This window comes from Pleurodeles waltl, chromosome 11 (assembly GCF_031143425.1).
Source record: "Pleurodeles waltl isolate 20211129_DDA chromosome 11, aPleWal1.hap1.20221129, whole genome shotgun sequence".
NCBI classification, from domain to species: domain Eukaryota; kingdom Metazoa; phylum Chordata; class Amphibia; order Caudata; family Salamandridae; genus Pleurodeles; species Pleurodeles waltl.
This window is the reverse complement of record NC_090450.1, coordinates 823,868,195-823,889,465: the sequence shown is the minus strand read 5'-3', so window position 1 is coordinate 823,889,465 and position 21,271 is coordinate 823,868,195. Positions and strand designations below refer to the sequence as shown.

At 44.0% G+C, this 21,271-nt stretch overlaps 1 protein-coding gene across 4 annotated transcripts in view; it reads left to right on the top strand.

Annotated features, from left to right (window-relative positions):
- SMTN (smoothelin) overlaps window positions 1-20,310 on the top strand; it is a 777,537-nt gene extending 757,227 nt beyond the window's left edge. For all 4 annotated transcript variants that reach the window (XM_069214660.1, XM_069214661.1, XM_069214658.1 and 1 more), the window contains one exon: window positions 16,401-20,310. In XM_069214660.1, coding sequence (XP_069070761.1) covers window positions 16,401-16,551 — 151 coding nt within the window. In that variant the 3' untranslated portion in view covers window positions 16,552-20,310. The remainder of the gene's footprint in view (window positions 1-16,400) is intronic.
- The last annotated feature ends 961 nt before the right edge of the window (window positions 20,311-21,271 follow it).

The following is a 21,271-nucleotide window of genomic DNA, read 5'->3' as shown; positions in this document are numbered from 1 at the left end:
GTATGAACAGATTTGTATACCATGCAGCAGACATTTACTTACTAACAGATGCCACTCCCAGATCTGTTTACCCAGATCCTTGCTCCACTGTTTGAGATGTCTGGTTGTTAGAGCAGCAAAGCTAGTGCGAGCCAATCTGCTTTCCCAGGTTTCATTCCGGCTAGGTGCTCGCCTGTGAAATTCCAGGTCTTGTAATGAGATAGACAATTTCCGCAACTTGGGATTCTCACCCTTTATTGCTATCAACCACTTGAGTGGTTTGTGATATGTTGGACAAAAACGTGGTATCAGTCAGGTAAGTTTTTAACTTCTCAAAGCTCACACATGCAAATCATCCCTTCCCAAAGGCCGCCCAGTTCTGAATTTTAGGAAGCAGTCTGCGACTGATAAAGGCCCTGCACACCCTATGTCCTTCTCAAGTTCAGCCAATGCTGCTCCATCATGTTTGTCTGATGCTTCGGCATGTACAACGAAAGGCTTACTGGAGGTAGGTGCGTTCAGAGCAGGCACATTGCTTAGTGATCTCTTCACGCCCTGGAAAGCTTATGACCAGTTCATAGTCCTTTTTTCGGGCTGTTTGTTGAATGTCAGTGCTGTCTGCGGTGCAACTTTGGTCCCATAGTTGGCCACAACATTTCTGTTGTAGGCAGCGAGTCCTAGAAATACACTCACTTGAACTTGGGTGGTGGGAAAATCCCCCTCCAACACAGATTGACTCTTAGTCTCCAGGGGTGGAGCTTTCCTTTGTCTGCCTGATGTCCAAGGTAGACTACAGGAAAATGCCCTATCTGGCACTTAGTCCGTTTTGTTCCTATTATCCTGACAAGTACCTGTTCTAGGATCTTCAGGTGGTCCTTTCATGAATTGCTAAATGCACCGATATCCAGGTAGGCCACAGTGAACTTAACTAGCCCTGCAACAATATTGTTCACCAGGTGCTGGATAGTTATAGGAGCATTTTTCAGCCCAGGGGCATCACCCTGTGCTGGTATAACTCTCTCGTGTGGAGAATGCTCTCTTCTGCTTGGCATTAGCACAGGCTCTCCACAGAGTATGTCATTAAGCTTAGTAAACTCTGTTCATGACAGGGTAACCAGTTACTGAGTGGTTACATTGGAGTTTCGCCAGTATATCAGTCAGGGGTGCCACCACTTCAGAAAAGTGTGGAACGAAGCTGCTGTAATATCCCACAAGGCCCAGGAACGCTCTGATCCCATTTTTTGTTGACGGGCTGTTGTAGGTTTTTGATGGCCCTTACTTAAATCCACCTGGGGTCGGATCATTCCTTCTTGTATATAATACCCCAGATACCAGACTGAATTTGTAGAGAGGCTGTCGCAGCAGTCAAAGTGGCTGGTCCCAAATGACTAAAACGCTAGTCGGTGCAGCCTCAGTGCTCACGGGGTTCCCGCCAGTATCTGACACACATGGACCGCCACAGTCAATAACGCTGCCTGGCAAAACACTATTAGGCTACATCCACATCCCACCATTCCTTCTTCTGTAAATGTGTTTTTTTCTAGGCTCCAAATAAGGGGGTTACTTGTCTTTGATGATAACACAACCAGAATTACTCATGTTGCTCCACACTGGTGAAATGCTCCTTGCACTTGCTCCTAATGAACCTGTATTCCAGCCCACAGAAGAAATTTCTCACAAATGCACCCAAACAGGCAGTTGTACTTAAAATATCACTCACAACGAAGCATTAGAGCTACTCGTAAGGCCTTATAAAATGTCTTGTAATTATGTCTTCAAACTCAAACAAAATGCAGCAGTAGCTTATAAACATACTGTGCCCCAAAGATGTCTGTTGCCACCGTGTTCAAGTTAGGCAGTAGAGCAAGCCTTCATGTGCCACATAAAACATTACCAAGTGTGTATTGTGCCCCACAAAAGTGTCTACAGACTCCGGACTGTAGTTATTGCTAATGAGCTAAAGCAGCCATCACTTTTCTTTGACTCGCTCAGCACACTGTCCCACCAGTTGGTTCTCAGGAGCTAAGATGAATTCTCTGGTTTCTGTCACCCTGTTGCTGGCACTGCTAGGCTGTCCCAAGATCTCTCAATAAGAAGCAATAAGCGGCTCGGAGGGCGTGGTTTGTAAAGTTAGAAATCCAAAGTAGTTGCTGTCAATTGGAGCTGTCTTGTGAGGCTTGAGCTCAGCACCAGCCACAAAAGAACACCTATAACACCCAAAGCATCAGATTTCCCCAGTGCTGATTGTTTTACACGATGATACCATAGCTGTGCCCAGCCTGGTGAAGACAGTAAAGGTTCTCTTGGAATATATCCCACCATACTCAATGAGTGACTGTACCAACAACGCCTGAGCCAAGTCCAAACCACAGCACTGAGATTCCTGAAAAGAAAAGTATAAGTGTATGCTCAATGTTGATAAAATACAAAAACATCAACGGGGACTCACACTGCTATCATTGAAAATAAAATAGCGTATCAGAGATGAATGGCTTATTTCCGCATAGAATCAATCATGTACCCTCAATGACTTGTCATGTAAAATACATTTTAATTCTCATTAATATTCTAAATGACATAAATAGTAGTGTTCAAGTTGTTATCCAGGGAACTGCAGTGTAATAATCAATCTGGATGTACAAAAAGAGGGGTGAGGGTTTGGCACATAAAGGAACATGGTGCACAGGACATATCTCAGTTCAGACAGGTTATTCTAGGAAAATGTTGTCGTCCTAGCAGTCCAAAGTGTTGATGGCATGTCTACCCTATCTACTCTAGTCACAGACGGATAATCACAACTAAATATGATAGACACCCAAGAAGAAATGCTCAATGGATCAGTAGCTGATTTGAAATGTGCCAGGCGGTTATTATTATTTCTGGAACATCAACCATCCTTTTGGTAGGTACATGAAGTTACAGTGATCAACAAGAAGATCCTTGGTCACTGGGAAGAATTACAAGGAGCAAGGACTGAGTCAAGAATCAACTGCCCTTGAGGAGGAAATGTTAAAATTGAGGCAGGCAAGAACAAAATCTGTCATTGGAGAAGTGCACAAGCTAGAATAGTGTTGCTAGAAGACAAAAATGGAATCAGCCATAATCCAAAAGTACCACAAAAGTTGGTGTTGCTCTTCAACAAACGGAACCCAGGGTTTCACGCAGGATATGGTGCAGCACACAGTGACAGTGGGTGTCATTTAATGTAAACTGGAATTCTTAGTCACAAGGCAGAACTCATGATTTACCCTGGTTGTGGGAGATATAATTTTGGCCTGATTTTATTTAGCTGTTTGATTTTTAATACACAAAATATTCCAAGAGGGGCACTATGCATTTCTCGCAGGAATGAAGAGAAACACAAAGTGAACCATCAGGACTTTATACTGTTGCAGGAACTTAGGTCAGAAGCTCAGATTTAGGACTGGTTCACAGCTTAAGGGTGAGCTTATTTTTTGAAAGAGGCCCTGTCCCAAACACGAGGGGATGGTCTCCATTGGGAGTACTTACTTGTTGTAAGTTTATTTGAACAGCATTGTCATCTGTGTTCTTTTGATGGATTCTAAGTGTAAAAGGGCTTGCAGGAGAATGTTCAAGGAATTCCAAAGAAGCATTCCTTAGACTGTCACGGTTTCCTCACTCTGCTTTTCTTGAGCAGCACTGTTATCTTTGATTTGGTTTGAAGGATACGTTGTGAAGGGTTTGTATGAAAAACTGCAAGGAATTCCAGGGATGAATTCCATAAATATTTAGTGTTTCCCCCTTTCTCTCCTGTATTTAGGAATTTTAATCAGACCGGAGCTTTTAGGCAGGATGTCATGGCAAATTTCTTGCAATTTTAAAATTTAATCTCACGTGATTTTCCTTTACTACCCAACTCAAAATCGTTTCCAAGCTTACCAGAATGTTTCCAACTCTGCAATTGCTCCTCATGCAGACATCCCATCTCAGCCTGAAAACGAATCAGCCCAACCTCATTCTGCACCTAGTAGATACATGAAAGTACAGTAGCATTCTGCAGTAAGCATCTACTTTGGCATCATGGATAAGGACATCGAGGTGCTTGGCGTGGATACACTCAATGTTAGCCCTTTTAGTGTCAACAGCTCCCGGCTCGATATTGGACTCTGTGTTAAAACGCCTACCTTGATGGTGATCCACCAGGCATCCGCCTTGACACAGACACAGACACTGACAACTGGGAAATATTTGCCAGTGGAAAGCGGGAGCAGTTCCTCCTTTAGGGCAGAGGAGTGTTGCCCTGCCTCCTGCAAGAGCAGCAGTAGACCAACAACAAACAGATTATTAAAATGATCTTATTGCTACCAGCAAGTGGGGGTAGGGGTGATTCCTGCTGATTGACAGCAGCAGGGACGACACAAAAATTGCAAACTGCGCTCGTCGGTTTGGCCGGCCGTCTTGTAACGGCCAGCCCGACATGGGCACTTCTGCCTGCACCAATCCATCAGCTGCCTTAACACCCAGGGACCAGTCATTTAACCTAGGAGGAGTTTCAAACCCGACTGGCATTAGGGCTGCCTAGCTGCTATCTTGTAAAATATGATGCCACTGACAGTGACCGAAGGTGCCAAACTGTGAAGGTTCACTCTGCTGAGCCCCCCTGCTGGAGAAATGAGAGAGGCAAAGTGTTGTGACTGCAAGACAGGTGAGTTACTGGCATGATCTCTCACCCACCATGGCTACGGAGGAGGGAGCTTCATACTCTATGGTGGTGTGGGGAGCAGCCGAGGTCCTGGACTTCGAGCTGCCTTTGGTAGCAGTCAGGACTAACCTCCTGACAGAGGTGCTTCAGCATGGGACTTTATCCTCTGAACCCCTGCTTCCCTTTAATGAAGCCCTTACGGATGTCCTACTGGGTACCTGGCCAAAGCTCAGCACAGGACAATTGCCCGCTGCCATCACCCAGCACCGGTTGACTCGGGTTTCCTGACACAATACCCCACCCCTGAGAGCTCGGCTATCAAAGCCTCCACCTCCCACAGCATGTGCCCTTTTGCAACCCCGGTTAGGGAACCCAAGGGGCTGGACACACTTGGGAAGAAGATTTTTTTCTTCCGCCAGCCTTGCACTGCGGTCTGTGAACACCACATGTCTTTGGGCAGTTATTCTCACACACTGTAGGATACGGTTCTGCAGGTGCTGCCACAGGTCACAGAGGAGGCCTGGGCTGTTTTTTCCCAGTCAGTTGCTGATGGGATAGATGCAGCAAAGTTCACGATCTGATGTGGACTGGACACGACTGACTCACTAGGCAGAGCAGTTGCTTCAACAGTGGCCTTGAGGCGCCATGCTTGGTTGAGGACATCTGGCTTTTAGGGGGATGTCCAGCCTAATCTTATGGACATGCCCTTTTATGGCACCCGTCTCTTTGGTGAGAAAGTAGACTAGGCACTCAAGCGATTCAAGGATTATCGTGCTATGGCCAGGTCTTTGGGCCTAAGGCGACCTCTTGTCCTCCCTAAGTTTGCTTTTTGCCTCTTTTGTGGCTATGGAATGGGGACACAACCACGTTTGTTTCCCTATAGCCACCCTGCTGTGCATGCTGCCCAGCCTCTGTGTGGCCAGGGAAGTGGGATCCACCGTCCTCGTGGATCAGAGCACCAGCGGTCTGGCCAGTCTGCCCCCTCTGCAGCTGCTCTCCAAACCTTTCTAGTTTGATGATTCCCCACAAGGGACCAGTCAGGGTTCGCCATCACCTGCTCCACCGGCAATCCACCATGTCAGATAGGTGGGTTTTGCAGATAGTCCAAAGGGGCCACTCCCTCCCCTTCAAAAGTACCCCAGCGTCCATGCCACCATCCTATGATCGGATGATGGAGGATCACTTGGCACTTATCCAAGAGGAAGTTACGGCTCTGTTTGCCAAGGGAGCCCAAAATACCCTATAGTTGTTATTCCCGCCACTTTCTGGTGCCCAAAAAGGAGAAAGGCCTTTGCCCTATCCTGGACCGTCCGTCCCTCAATCTCTTTCTCAAGCAGGAGAAGTTCAAAATGCTCACTCTGGCTCAGGTTTTACCTGCCCTGGACCCAGAAGACTGGATGGTAGCATTGGACTTGCAGGACGTGTACTTCCATATCCCCATCCTGCCTACCCACAGATGTTACTTGCGGTTCAGGATAGGCCATGAGAACTTTCAGTTCACTGTGCTTCCTTTTGGCCTTACCAGCGCCCCTTGGTGTTTACCAAGGTGATGGCAGTGATCACAGCTCTTCTGCGCAGATCAGGGGTTTCAGTTTCCCTTATCTCGATGACTGGCTGTTGAAGGTGGGCTCATCCCAGGCTGTCGTCTCCCATCTCCAGACTACGGGGGACCTCCTGCATTCGCTGGGGATCACAATAAATATGCCAAAGTCACAACCTGACTCCCTCTCAGACGCTCCCTTTCATTGGAGCTGTTCTGGACACAGTGCAGTTTCAGGCTTATCCTTCCAAGTGGCGAGTCCAGGATATTCAGGCTATGATACCGATGTTTCAGCCTCTATCCTGGATTTTGGTGATAATGACTCTGAGGCGGCTCGGCCTCATGGTCTCCTGCATGCTGCCGGTGACATGTGTGAGGTGGCATATGCAGGCTCTGCAGTGGGACCTGAAGTTCCAGTGGGCACAGCATCAGAGAAATCTCTCCAATATGGTCCAGATCTGAGAGGGAACTGCACGAGATCTGCAGTGGTGGTGAACGAACTGTGAGTGGGTCAGAGGCTGATTCCTCTCCCAACCAGATCTGACAATAGTGGCAGATGGTCACTCTTGGGATGGAGCTGCCACCTGGGAGAGGTGGCGATCAGAGACTTATTGTCTCAGGCACAGTACGGACTCCACATCAACCTGCTGGAGTTCCGGATGATCAGACTAGCATTGAAAGCATTCCTTCCTTCTCTCAAAGGGAAGGTAGTGTGAGTGTTCACAACCAACACCACCTCCATTTGTGGTACTGCAACAAACAGGGCAGGTTGGGGTCATGGACCCTTGATCAAGAGGCTCTGCACCTCTGGATGTGGCTGGAAGAACAGGGCATTTCCCAGGTGATTCAACATCTGGTAGATTCTCTGTCTGTCAGAGTGGACGAACTGCTTAGTCAATCACGAATGGCATTTCCATCCAGAGGTGGCACAAGGTCTCTTTCAGCAGTGGGGAGAGCCTTGGTTAGATCTGTTCGCCTCCACAGAGAACGTGCAATGTCAGCAGTATTGTGCATTAGAGTTTCCAAGGTGGCAATTGCTCAACAACACTTTTCGTCTTGAGTGGAACTCAGACCTCCTCTTCGCCTTTCTGCCCCTTACAACTTCTGCCCAGAGTTCTCAAGAAGATCAAGAACGACTTGGCCCAAGTAATCCTTGTGACTCCGGACTGGGCACGAGGAGTCTGGTATCCCAAGCTACTGAGCATGTCAGTATTCTCCGATCAGACTGCTTCTTCAGGAGGATTATCTGTTGCAGCAGCAGAGGAGGGTTCTCCACCCAAACCTGTCCAGTCTCTGCCTTCTTGCATGAAGATTGAGCAGAGGCAGTTGACAGCTTTTGACTTTCTGCCCAAGGGCTGTTATGTAATCTTGGCAGCCAGGCATCCCTCCACCAAAACAGTAGACGCCTGTCGGAAGAAATTTGTGGCATTGTGCACAGACGAGTCTGTCGACCCCTAACTGCCCCTCTTTCTGAGATTCTCTTTTTTATACTTTCTCTGGCCCAGCAGGGCTCTGCAATGAGCATTCTCAAAGGTTATCTGTCTGCCATTTCTGCTTTTTTGCGGTTGCCTGTTGATCCTTCCTTGTTTAATCCCCCATTCTAAATAGGTTCCTTTGAAAGCCTTATTCATGTTTCCTCCTTCTCATTCATCATGCCCCACTGGGATTTGAATTTGGTTCTGACATTTCAGATGTGCGCTCCTTTCGGGCCTCTCCTCAATTAACCTCTCAGGCTTCTCACTTTGAAAACAGCCTTGCTTGTGGCCATTACATCTGCCCACAGGGTGATTGAGCTGCAGGCATTGTCATCTAAGCCACCCTTTCTTTCAATTTTTCCTGACAAAGTGGTGCTTCGCGCTAGGGCCTCCTTTCTCATAAATGTAGTTATGTTACCTTGCCTACTTTTTACGCACCACACATCCTTCTAAGGAAGAGGGGGAGACTCCACCACCTGGACTCAAAAAGAGCATTGGCTTTCAACCTTGATCGCACCAAAGAGTTCCAGGTGGATGATCAACTCTTTGTTGGGTATGTGGGTGTGAAGAAAGGCTGGGAAGTGCAGAAGAGAACCATCTCCAGATGTCGTACTCTGCATTAAAATGAGGTACGCAGTGGCTAGGAAGCAATCCCCTGAGAGTGTGCCAGAGCTAAAGTTGCAACCACTGCGTTAGCAGAGCTGACTGACACCACCTAATGGCGCACAGGGGTACTGCTCGAGAAAAATCTCTGGATCCAGACTGAAGCCTGGGGAAATTCTAAGGTGAGTAATCTGCAACTAGATATTATCTCTACCAGATAAGGTGTTACCAAAGGTAAATAACTTGTCCTTTTAGCCTAGAGGGGGTATGCAATATGCACTGTAAAAGGGTATTTGGTTCCTCTGTCTCCCAGACCAATCTTCCCCGTTTAAATCCCCTACTGTGATGTGTCTTCTCAAGGAATTGACTAACTTGTACTCTCTAATTCCCCTTTTCATGACCAATAGTACCTTACCCTTGTTTAACACTTTTAATATGGTCTCCTTTTGAGACCCTTCACCAATACCAGTTGCAAATGTTGACCCTAAAAACAGTGTTCTTAGTGACAATCACCTCAACAAGATGGGTCAATGCGATATAGGTCTTAAGCTCCCATCTGCCATTCATCTTATTTTTCCCTGACAAATTGGTGTTGTGAATCAGGCCTGCTTTCCTGCCAAAAGTGGTGACTCCCTTTCACTTATACCAGTCCATCATCCTACCAGCCTTTTTTATTCCATCGCAGCCCAGGAAGGAGGAGGAGCAGCTTCATAGGCTAGATCCTAAGTGGGCAGCTGGCTTTGACCTAGATCACACTAAAGACAAAGGACTGGATGACCAGCTCTTAATTGAGTACTGCAGTTTCAAGAAAGGAAAAGTGGTGCAGAAGTGGACACTCTACAGAAGGATCATTCACTGCATGAAGACCTGCTACACCTTGGTTAAAAAAGATTCACCAAAATAAATCAGAGCTCATTCCACAAGGGGCCAAGTCATCAACTTCAAATTTTATTGGAGGGGTTCCTAATGCAGAAGTCTGCCAAGCAGTTACATGGGCACTTTCGCCAAGCATTACTGCCTGGATTCTGAAGAACCTAGGGATGGCCACTTTAGCAGATGTGTCCAGAAGGACTTTATTTAACCAGTTATCAACCCACTTCCTAATCGGGGGACTGCTTGGAAATCTGTTCTGCAGGTGGGGAGTCTGAGGTAGAAGTTTCCATCAGAAGAAAATGAATTTCCTATTGTGATGATCTTTCTGGTCAATACTCTATATCTGCCTTCAGATTACTCACTAATCCCACCCACCTCCCCATTTGATAGATGCATTGTAGGGAAAGTTTAACAAGGTCCAAATCAACTTTGGTACTGCACTACTTACTATTGATGCCAGTTCATCTACTCACCTTGAATGCTTGGAACAATGGATGGAAACTGACGTTGTTGTCCCGGAGTGGGCTTTATATATTGTTTTGTTGATGTCACCTGGTGTCACAGCCAGCATCGATATTCAGCCAGCACTCTCCTTCCCACCCCCCGGCAGATTGAGAGCTATGAAGTTTCCGTATCCATTCTGCCAAATGTGATTATTTTACATGGGAAGAATCTGCCCCATAGATAGACATCCATCAGAAAGATTGTTACCAAAAGCAAGTAACTTTTTCATTAAATTCGATATCTACGAGATCGCTCTCAAATGGCAAACAAAAAGGTGGTGTTTGAGTTTCATCGTGATCAGATTGTATCCTTACTGCTGTTCTTGAAATCAGCCACCTTTTAAGCGGAGAACGTGCTACTCAGACTAGATATAAAAGTGATGCTCCATTATTACATAGACAGAACCAAAGCAATGGAATCTATATATCCACTATTCTTGGCCTCAGGATAGCACCAAAAGTGGCAGGCAGTGTGGTGGCCCAAAGGGTGATATTGAAGTGAGACAATTAGTAACACTTATGTTTTGATGGCGCTTCATTCCTTCACACCTCCCAGTTGCTCACTGCTTGCTATTTTATTCAGATATTATTTTAATCTTTTTTTTTTTTAAAAGCCATTGCTGTAAAAAATATATATAATATGTAGTGTAGTATATGTCAGGATGTACTCTGATCTGCTAGGTCAGGGGACTGATGTACTCCACTGCCCTGATGGAGTACAGATCTCTGTATTTACCAGGCAATCTGAAATCTTCCTCTAAAAGACATAAATGTGCCAGACACTCTTGGAGCTTTCTTCCAACATGTGGGGGCCATTTCTTTGCTTTCCAGTTTTCTATTGACATGCATTCCTTGGCAGTCTTTAACAGAAAAAAAGGTCATTGTAACATCAACCCCAAATAGTGCAGAGGTTTTGAGGTATGTGGACTAACGTCCCAATATCTGATGGGCCATTGGCCAAAGTCTTCCTCCTGCAGAATCAGCATAGGCTTCTCTGATGGAAACCTGGAAATGAGTAGCACAGGGGAACCACAAGTTTGACAGAGGCTATCCTCATGTTTTTGACAGATTATTCCTATCTGCTAGATTTTAAATAAGGTCATGCGTCCAAAACCTGCCATTTTGAATGTTCTCAGGCATTGGTATCTTTAATATCTGATAGAGACTTCTAGCTGCAGATTCCTTACCTTAGAATTCCCTGGCGTCCGCTTCAAATCTGGAATTTTTCTGCTGAGAAGTACCCTACGCGCGCTGGGTCGTTCTCTGTATTAAAATCTGCTATGCATTGGCTAAGAAACAGCCTCATGAGGGCTTGAGACCTCACTCTACAAGGGGTAAAGCTGCTACCACGGCGTTAGCTCGAGGCATACCGGTCCTAGACATCTGTCAGGTGGCAACGTGGGCTTCCTTGCACACATTCGCAAGGCACTACTGCCTGGATAGCCAGGTGAGGAGAGATGGGCATTTTGCTCACTCGGTCCTAAAGGACTTTCTTGTATAAAGTATATGTCCGCAGCCCCCCGCCAGGAGGTTATGGCTTGGGTATCTATTCTAAGGTAAGGAATCTGCAGCTAGAAGTCTCTATCAGATGAACAAGTTAGTTACCTTTGGTAACGAATTATCTGGTAGAGAGACTATCTAGCTGCAGATTCCTTACACCCACCCATGCCTCCCCGCTCTGCGGATATATCATGTATTTTCAGATTTTTACCCTTTTTCAGGGCATGTCATTTCGCACAAACAGAGTTTGTTCTTCCATGACTCTGCGCTTCTGGTGTGGGAAGTTGTGGAAAAGAACTGACATTTGCGCGCCTGGGTGGTGCCTATATAGAAGACCGTGACATCACAGACGGCTCCAACGATGCTGATGACGCCACGCAGAGCCGGACAACGCACACAGATCCAAACAATGCCACCCGACGGTGTGCGCAGGGTACTGCTCAGCAGAAAAATTCCGGATTCGAAGCTGACACCAGGGAATTCTAAGGTAAGGAATCTGCAGCTAGAATCTCTACCAGATAATGCATTACCGAAGGTAAATAACTTGTTTGTTAAACCAGAATGGGTAAGAAAGTGCGGTACCCGCCTGGCATGACCATGTGTCCTCCTATCAAGTAACCATTTTGGGAGGATTTTCTGTCAAACCAGAAGGGCATGTGAGTAGGTTTGAGTGGTTGTGTGGGGGAAGTGACTGGCCATGTAAGTGGCTGTGTGGGTCTGTAACGAGGTGTGAGAGTGGCTGTGTGGGTGTAAGTGGTTATGAGGGTCTGTGAGTGGAAGTGTGAGTGGCTGTGTAAGTGGTTGTGTGGGTGCGTAAGTGGGTATGTGTGGGTAGGTGTGCGAGTTGCTGTGTGGGCCTGTGAGTTGCTGTGAATGGTTTTGTGGGTCTGAGTGGCTGCATGGGTGGCTGTATTAGTGGTTGTGTAGGTCTGAGAGAGTGTGTGGGTGTGTGAGTGGTTTTATGGGTCTGTGAGTGGGTGTGTAAGTGACTGTGTGGGAGTGTGGGACTGTGAGTGGTTTTGTAGGTCTGTGAGTGAGTGGCTCTATGAATGTGTGAGTGGTTGTCTGCCTTGGGGAGTGGGGGGTGGGCGGGTGTGTGTGCTTGGGGGGTTTATGTGGCTGCGTGAGTCTTTGAGTAGGTGTGAGTGGTTTGCGGGTCTGTGAGTGAGTGGGTGCACAATTGGCTTTGTGGGTCTATGAATGGTTTTTATGGGTCTGTGAGTGGGAGTTTGAGTGGCTGTGTGGATGTGTGAGGGATTGTGTGGGTGTGTAAGTGGGTTTGTCAATGTGTGAGCGAGTGTGTGGTTCTGTGAGTGGGTGTATGTGTTTTTTTTAATTGAAGTCTGAATCCACCGCAGAGTACACAGGGGGTTACTCTGAGCATCCGGGTGCATCCGCACATCCTTGCACGCTAAAAAAAAGTTTTTGGACAATATCTTGCTTATGAGGGGCCCCTCACAAAGAGCACTTCATCAGTCCCATGGGGGTCAGGGTAACTCTACTCTGACCCCTTCTATCACTTTACAATTTATTTTTCCCCTTGAGAACAGAGTCCAGAGACACAAAATGGTGGTTGTAACTCCCCCTCAGGTTGTGGCCAGCCAATCACAGCACTGCTGTTGGTGCTCTGATCTGCAAATCTGCTGCAGTGGATCCACAGCTCTAGATATACACACATCTTTTTACTTTAATAACTTCAAAACTACTGAACAGATTTACATTATATTGCAAAAAGCACTCTTCATGCACCAATATCTAGCTTTCTGCCAAATTTGGTGTAATTCCATTCAGCAGTTTGGGTTGTAGTCCTGTCTAAAATTCCTATGGGAAATTGCAAGGTGTTTCGGGACCCCCTATTTCTCGGCCGCACTTGACAAATCACCCCAATACTTTCAAACCAGTAGCTGAAGATAGCGTCAAACTAGTTTGAAAAATTTTGTGAAGCTTCCCCAGACACTATTCCTATGCTAACTAGGTCCTGACTATAACTACCTAATGAGAAATGCCAGTAGGTTATAAAAAAAATATGTGTATATATATATATATATATATATATATATATATATATGCATATATATATATATATTTATTTATATAAGAGCAATTGAATGTCATAAAAACACAGAGCTATTCTAGGTAGTGGATTTGGCCACTCACTAGTGACCACCTTGGTACTGTGGGAAATCAAGGCTTATTAAGACTCTATATTACATGACTTCCTTGTATCTTTTGAATTAGCTGTGCCTTAGGAACACAAATCTGGGGTGATTTTAGCAGTGGCCTGTCTTGAAATATGGTTGTTCATACTTGTGATAGTCATTACTTTGCCCAGAAGTTTTTGGTAATCCATCTGTTCTTGACTTTTTAATGTTCCTTTCTTCGTATTTTAGATCATGTTGTAACTTTCATAAAACTGGCAATTGTGTATTACTTATTTTACTTTCTTCATCTTCTTGTGGTTTACGGTATTTCTTAATTCTACGTCTAGGGGTTGATTGAATAATTAGCCTGTAGGAGAAACACCTGCCATATTTATGATCCAGTAGACACTTCTAGTTGCAGATTCCTTACCTTTGAATAGATACCCAAGCAATACCATCCCCATAGGTGGGTCTGCAAACCAATTTAAAACAAGGAAGTCCTGCATGACCGAACAGGCAAAAAGCGCCTGTTCCTATGGACCTGACTGTCCAGACAGTAGTGTTTGGTAAACGTGTTGCCGTCTGACAGATGTCCAGGACCGGACCTCTGCACGCTAACACAGTGATAGCAACTTTAGCTCAGGTAGGATGAGTGCTCAAACTCTGCGGGGGTTGCTTTTTGGCCAGTGCGTAGCAGATCTTAATGCAGAGTATGACCCATCTGGAGATGGTCTGCTTTTGCACTGCCCGACCTTTCTTCGCACCCACATACCCTACAAAGAGTTGGTCATCCACCCGGAACTCTTTTCTACGATCAAGGTAGAATGCTAATGCTCTTTCTGGGTCCAGTTGGTGGAGCCTCTCCTCTTTCTTAGAAGGATTTGGGGGTACACAAAAAGTAGGTAAGGTGATGGATTGGTCTTCATTAAAGGGCGTGACCACTTTTGGCAGAAAAGATGCCCTAGTGCGAAACAACAGTTTGTCAGGATAGATGGAAAGGTACGGCGGCTTAGATAAGACCTGTAGTTCACTCACTCTGTGGGCAGATGTGACTGCCACGAGGAAGGATGTTTTTTCAATGTGAGAAACCTAAGAGGACAATTGTGGAGAGGCTTAAAAGGAGCACATGTCAAAAAAGTCAGAACCAAACTCAAATGCCATTGAGGCATAATGAATGGGAATTTAGGAAAGAGATGTGTAAGCCCTTTGAGAAAATGATGTACAATTGGGGACTTAAATAAGGTTATCAGTCAACCACAAAAAAGCAGAAATAGCACATAAATATCCCTTAAGAGTGCCCAAAGCAGAGCCCTGCTGGGCAAGGGAAAGAATGGACAATAGGACCTCAGAAAGAGGGGCAGAAAGGGGTCAACAGACTTGTCTGTGCATCATGCCACAAATTTCTTCCAATGACAGGCATATACCATTTTGATAGAGGGACACCTTGCTGCTAAGATTGCGTTACAGACTTCAGGAGGAAAGTCAAAAGCTGTCAACTGCCTCCGCTCAATCTCCATGCAAGAAGACTGAGTGGACGTGCTCAGTGAAGAATTCTACCCTGCTGCTGCAACAGAAGTTCCTCAGGAAGGGGCAGTCTGATTGGAGGATCGATGGACATGCTTTAGCAGATCGGGAAACCAGAATTTCTGTGACCAGCCCAGAGCCACAAGGATTACTTGAACCCAGTTGTTCCTAATCTTCTTGAGAACTCTGGGCAGGAGTGGTATGGCCAGAAAGGGGTACAGGAGGCCTAAACTCTACTTGAGACAAAAAGCGTCTCTAAACAATTGCTGCCTCAAAAACTCCAACACTCAAAACCTGCTGACATTGCACGCTTTCTGCAGAGGCAAAGAAATCTAACCAAGGCTCCCCCTACAGCTGAAAGAGGCCTTGCTCCATCTTTGGCTGGAGACACCATTTGTGATCCTTCAAACATTTTTCGTTTTTATGGTTTTTTTTGTTTAAAAAACACCCACCAACTTCACAAACAGTAAATTTTTGCAGAAACCCTCACAAAAGAAGAATTGCAGGAAAGGCTGGCGTACAACGCCAGAGGTGTTGGCTTTGCCAATGCTTATTGTGCCTTGGTGCTGTTCTAGTCAGCAGTTTTTGAGAAACTGAGATTCAAAAACTTTGTATATTTCACTCTGCGGGCCATTCATGGATCCATCACGGAGGATCCGGGGATCCAGCTGTGCTCTGATTGGTTGACAGTGACTGTTCACAATGGATCTGCAGATCCCCAAGCCAGAATGCGGGATCTCCTTGACTGGCTGCAACCTGAGGAAAATGCCGCAGCTACCATTTGTACAGCGCCCCCCTCGGAGACGCACAGTAGATCTGTGGATCCAGGTAAATGCCAAAAAAATTAATAAAGGGTGTTCACCCGTGGGGGTAGGCACACAATGCTATACTACACTTGGCCATTGAGGGACGGGGGCCTGGGGAGGAGGGGTGTTGGGCGTAGGCACTGTGCTCAACTGCACGTCGCACACGGCCAAAGGTGCTAAAAAATGGAATTTAACAGGCTTGTTACGATTACTATAAATCATTCCGTTAATACCAAAATAAAATCGGATTTCAAAGGTAATTTGTGTCAGTATATGTTAACACTTTCAACATTAGCACATTCGTAATAAGGCATTAATAAGAAAGCTCGGAAATAATTGATTCTGCTTTCCCATATTGGATGAGTAATGTACTACCTATTCGAAGCCAGAGAGCGCAGTAGAAAAGACAGGTTTCCAGCAGAGTAACACCTAACAATTGTTTATTAATTTAGTCCTATATGCAAGAGTTTGTTTCCATAGGAATATCACCATTATCTTGTGTGTTTTTTCTTGTGTCGTCACTGTCTGCATTTGTTGTTTATTTCTACTTCAGTCTTACTGTAGGTTTTAGCTAGCTGTCTATGCACGGATGTGACCTAGTTCTAGTTTTACGCATTTTTAGCAAGTTGATTTGTCAGGTGTTACCAAGCCACAGATGTTGGTCTCCCGTAGTGGTATACTGAAATTAGTCTATTTTCAGCTTTCTCTTTTTTCTTTATTGACTTTTTTTTCTAAATGCTGGCCCTTTGTCTCTCTCGGTGCTTCACTAAGATTTTTGTTGATCTCTTTCCAGGGAGCTTGTGGACTGCGTTCCTCTGGTTGAGGTGGAGGATATGATGATTATGGGGAAGAAACCCGACCCAAAATGCGTCTTCACATACGTCCAGTCTCTTTACAACCATCTCCGTCGGTACGAGTTAAGCTTACGGAAAAAAGAATTCTGAAATCCAGAACCTTCCCAAAACCTTTGCTTTACCTGGAAGCTTGATCGGCACTGAATTGTGTATCGATCCTCACACCTCACGCGTGCGATCATTTAAGCACTTGGCTTGGCACACTAGAAGGGCCAGGATCTGATTGTTTGAGATGGAGACTTATCAGATATGTTTATGAATGATTAAGGATCTCTTATCTGTCTAGAGAGCTGACACCAAGTTTGGACTTGCACGCCTAAGTAGGTTGATGACACCAGTAGTCACAGAACCTCATCAGAGTCTGAGATACAACCACTTTTTCAGTTCGTGTTGACTTACCTCTAATGACTCATACAATCTGAAACACCTACACTCAGGCTGAACACACACCTCCCGAGATATGCTTCCTTGTCAGGGACACTTTCCAAGCTAGTCTAGTAGCTGAAAACGTCAGGGGATTCAGCCGGGCACAGTATTCAAGTTTATATATCATTTGAACCCTACACTGCCTACCAATGGATATTGCTGCACATGTGGATTGAGCTCTGGATTGCACTGTCTTTTCCATTTATCTTGATGCTGCCATATTTTAATTACTAGTTGTGTTTTTTAGGTGCTTCGTGAATTTTTAAGGTCTTTTCCTGGCATTGATCTGTTTTTTTTTTTTTTTTGTAAAACTGTTTTCAGAAGTAGCGGTTTATAGAGTCTGTAAAGAATTGGAGGGAAAGTGAGGAAGCATGTTTAAAAAAGTAAAAAGGTGGCAGCAGTTTGGTTTTTAGATGTGAGAACTAGCCCCCTTGTCTAGTTGCCTCACCCTGTGTTAAACATTTATTGAATGCTAAAGCTATTTAGCATATCACAGCCCAAAAACGAATCAATACTACTCTTCCGTAGAGGCATATGTCTTTTATAAAAATAGTTCAACAATAAGTAATGTGGTTACTGAATATGGCCGTGAAGCAAAGTGATCTAAGGCCATTGTTGTGCAATTCTCTGCCTCAGCCCTGGGTTAAAGCCCATGCCATCTTCATGGACAGTGAATAGGTCGAATTCATGTAATGTATCACCAAACGTAATGTGAATCTAAGAGAAAAAAACTGCAAGAAAAGTCCTCTTGGTCTGTTTTTTAACTTCAAAAGTTTGTAAAGTCTTTAGATAATCTCTGATGTCACCAAATATTGTCAGATCTGCATTCCCACGTGTTTCTTCTTCTACACAGGTCGTTTTATGGTAAGTTAGTTAAAAATCATGTATATTTGCTCTGTAATGCCATTGACACGTGCCTTACAGTGATCTTAATAGGAGATGCCTCTTTTCAATCTAGACAGAACAGTTGCCATCTCCCCAATGACTGTGCTGAGAGAACTGTTCTTGAGTGAAAAGTAGGTGAGGGTTGATAAATGCAGAGGTGATAGTTTGGAATGGTTGATGGTTAAATTGTTCCTGCCCTCCCTCCTGGCTGCCACAGCTACTTTATTTGTTTTTTTGAAACATTGTTTAATGGTGTGTGTTTTTAAATCGCGGTTTGTATCTGCAGAGTCTGTCCTGTCTATGTATTTAAGCCTTATGTTGAGTTTGAATTGTATTTCAATATTTTAATTTTTTTTTCTGTTAGGTCGCCTTTTGTCTTCTCTTTCTTCCCTTATTACCCCACTCTGCTTTTCCCCCACCCTGTAAAGATGGCAGATTTCATCAGTCCAAGACCAATGCAGTTTAGAGTCTGGTTTCTACACATCCATTATATATTTTTTAACATAGGTGTTTTAAAATGTAAGAAAGAAAACGCATCATTTTTATAAATGTATGGGACTTGTCACGTATGGGTGCAAAGTTGTACAATCATACACAGCTTCTTGGAAGTTGGCAGGATGACTATGCTCTTCCACTTGAAATCTGTTAGTGGAGTAACTATTCAGGCTAAATCTTGGTACATGGAATGTTAAACGCGCAGTGCAGAAGGATATAGAGATTTGCTTTCATTAAGGCATGAGGTTTGAGGAAGGGATATTATGAGTTGTTGAAGTTGGAAATGTTTAGAAACCTTTGTCCTTTCATTGTTGATATTAGGACTGTTTCTAATTGTTGGAGATATTTTAAGAGTTTGGCATTAGGTACTCTGGCATGGGAACTTTTCAAAGTTTGATAAATGCATTCTCAGAAGGTCTTTTTTGGTTACTCATAATTTAAAGAATGCTAAGAATCTTGGCTGGGAAGAACAGCCCAAATGGTATCCTTTTGGGAGTTGAAATTATAAGACTGTTGTGTAAAAGGTTTGTCTGAGACTATTATGAGTATCAAAGCGTTGGTTCTTTCAGGCTCAAAGTAAATCATTTTACGAAAGTTTAATGAGGATGTCAAGTAGTTAATAAAAGACACCAGTGGAAACAAGTGGAAAGGTGCCAGTGATAAAAAAAACTGCTTGTTTCGGAAAGTGGTGTAATCAATTGCTTGGTTACATAAGCTTTTAACAGGCACCAATTATGAGCCATGCATGTAAAGGTCAGTAGATTGGCTCCTTATTCATGCATCCCTAAGTGGACTCCTGGGGATACCTGAGCTCATGTGAAATGCTCCCCAGATTTCTCTTGTACCACTCATCCTAAACTCGTTATTGTGTTGATTACTCTGCTTGTAAGCTCCATAAGGCACAGAATACTTTTCAGATTGTAGCTTAGAGTTTCTTAAACATGGTAAAATTGAGAAGCTCACCTGACACAAGTGATTCTTCCATTCTGATTGAGGTCAAATACGTAATTAATTCTCTCTCTCCCTTTGCTGTCTTTGTAAAGTTTCCTTCTGTAGACCAATATTGTGCTAATGAGATGATCTTCATGGGTTTCTGTGAAGTGACTGATAATGACTAGTGCTTAGACATATTTGCTAGAATGGAGAACGGCTCTACTAATTTAATTAATTCCTTAAATCCTGAGAATACCCCTGGAGGATTAAGACCTGTTTGTGAATGGAGAACAACATTTTTGCTTCATTTGTTAGACCTTTGAGACAAGTAATAGCATTTTGAGTTCAGGCTAGATGGTGTTTAGTTCACATTGCTTTTTGTGAGAGTGTGCGTTTTCTAAATTAGTTTGATTATAGTGAAAGTATTGTGCTTTCCTTCTTACAACAATTTGGATTAACCTCAAATTGAGTAAACATTATCTTTAGTCTTCTTCCTGCCCCAATGACAGGACCTTCAAAGTCTAGGACAGAGCTTACAAATGCCAATGTTTAAAGTATTATGATGGGAGGCCTTGGTAGTTGTGAGGAATTTTGTCTTTGAGATAGTGGTTCTTAAGTGGACGTATTATGTGCATACCTTCTTGTTCTTTTCTAGGAGGCGAATAGGGCAAAATCGGAGAACTATAAAGGGCCGTTTTGATGTTTCTTCTGGTTTGTTTTGGGCAAAAGTCTGTATTGACCAATGCGTTTGAAGGAGATAAATCAGATTCCATTGCCTGACCTAAAATGTCCAAAAGTGTTTTAATCGTGCGAAGTATGACTTTGTGATACCAACAATGGAGTAGGAGCCAGACTCTACCTCTTCATAGGTGGAGCATAATTCTGCCTCACTTTTCTACGTATCTTTGTCTTTTTCTTCAACCATTTGTAGCTGTTTCTTTACAGCTCATAAGTGTGCCTCACTCCTCCTATACCTGACTCCTTCCTAATAACCGTGCACTTACGGCCTCGGCACTTTACACACACTTAGCCAGACAGCACTTTTTAAGTTTTATATTTCACCCTATGAATGTTTTTTAAGAATAGAAACAATAAAAGGTATGTGATAAACTGAGTTGTGGTCTGTTTGTTCAAGATTTATATTGGATCAAGATATGAGAAATGTTAACACAAACTCCAAAAAGCAAATACTGAGTTTGCTGAGCAAGGGTCCATATGAAACGTATGTATGAATGGCAGTACACTTCACCAATGAGCAAGACAGTTGGGAGTCTTCTATTGGTTATCACAACAATTACAGTCATCATACAGGGTTTGCATCACGGGGTCAAGCGTAGCAAACTTGGCAGCATTTTGACCCTTAGTTTAGTGAAGGCAACTAAGGAGGCTAACACAAATGCGTTCTGTAATGGAACCATCAAGCCCATTCAGAAAAATATTCAATAACTGGTCAAGGGAGGCAGTAATTACATTTTTGTGAAATTAGTTTACACCACAGAAGCACCAGGGCCCTTACAATACTGAAGAAAGTCAAAGACTATTAGGACCAACACACTGTAATTTGAAAGGAATAAATTCGGTGCGCACACGAGGCAGACTAGTAATATTTTCGTATAAGATAGCTGGTCATTGCAGATCTGATAAACAAAATATAATTGTAGTAAAATATACCAAAAAAAGGTAGTAATAACGATGTCACCGGAGTTTAAAACGTCATCTGCGTACCAATCCAAAGGGGTTTGGAAGGTTCAAAAATGTTTCTGCTGAATAGTGTACACAATACAAGCAGTGTTGCGTTGTCAATTAATAAGATGTAGATTTATTATTTTTTTCCAAGGTATATAACTCTGTCTTTTTGCACACAATGAAAAACAGTGTAGGATTCCTCTGCTAGAGGAACAGAATCTGCTACGTACGTTTTGGTATTAAGCACTAAATAAATACAATTTGCAGTCATTGTTGAACAATTTCTAGATAATGCCCAGAAATCGTACCTTTATAAATCAAACAACAATTGAGAATTCACAAAGAGTATGAATGTATTGTAAAGTTTAAAACGCATAATTTGTTG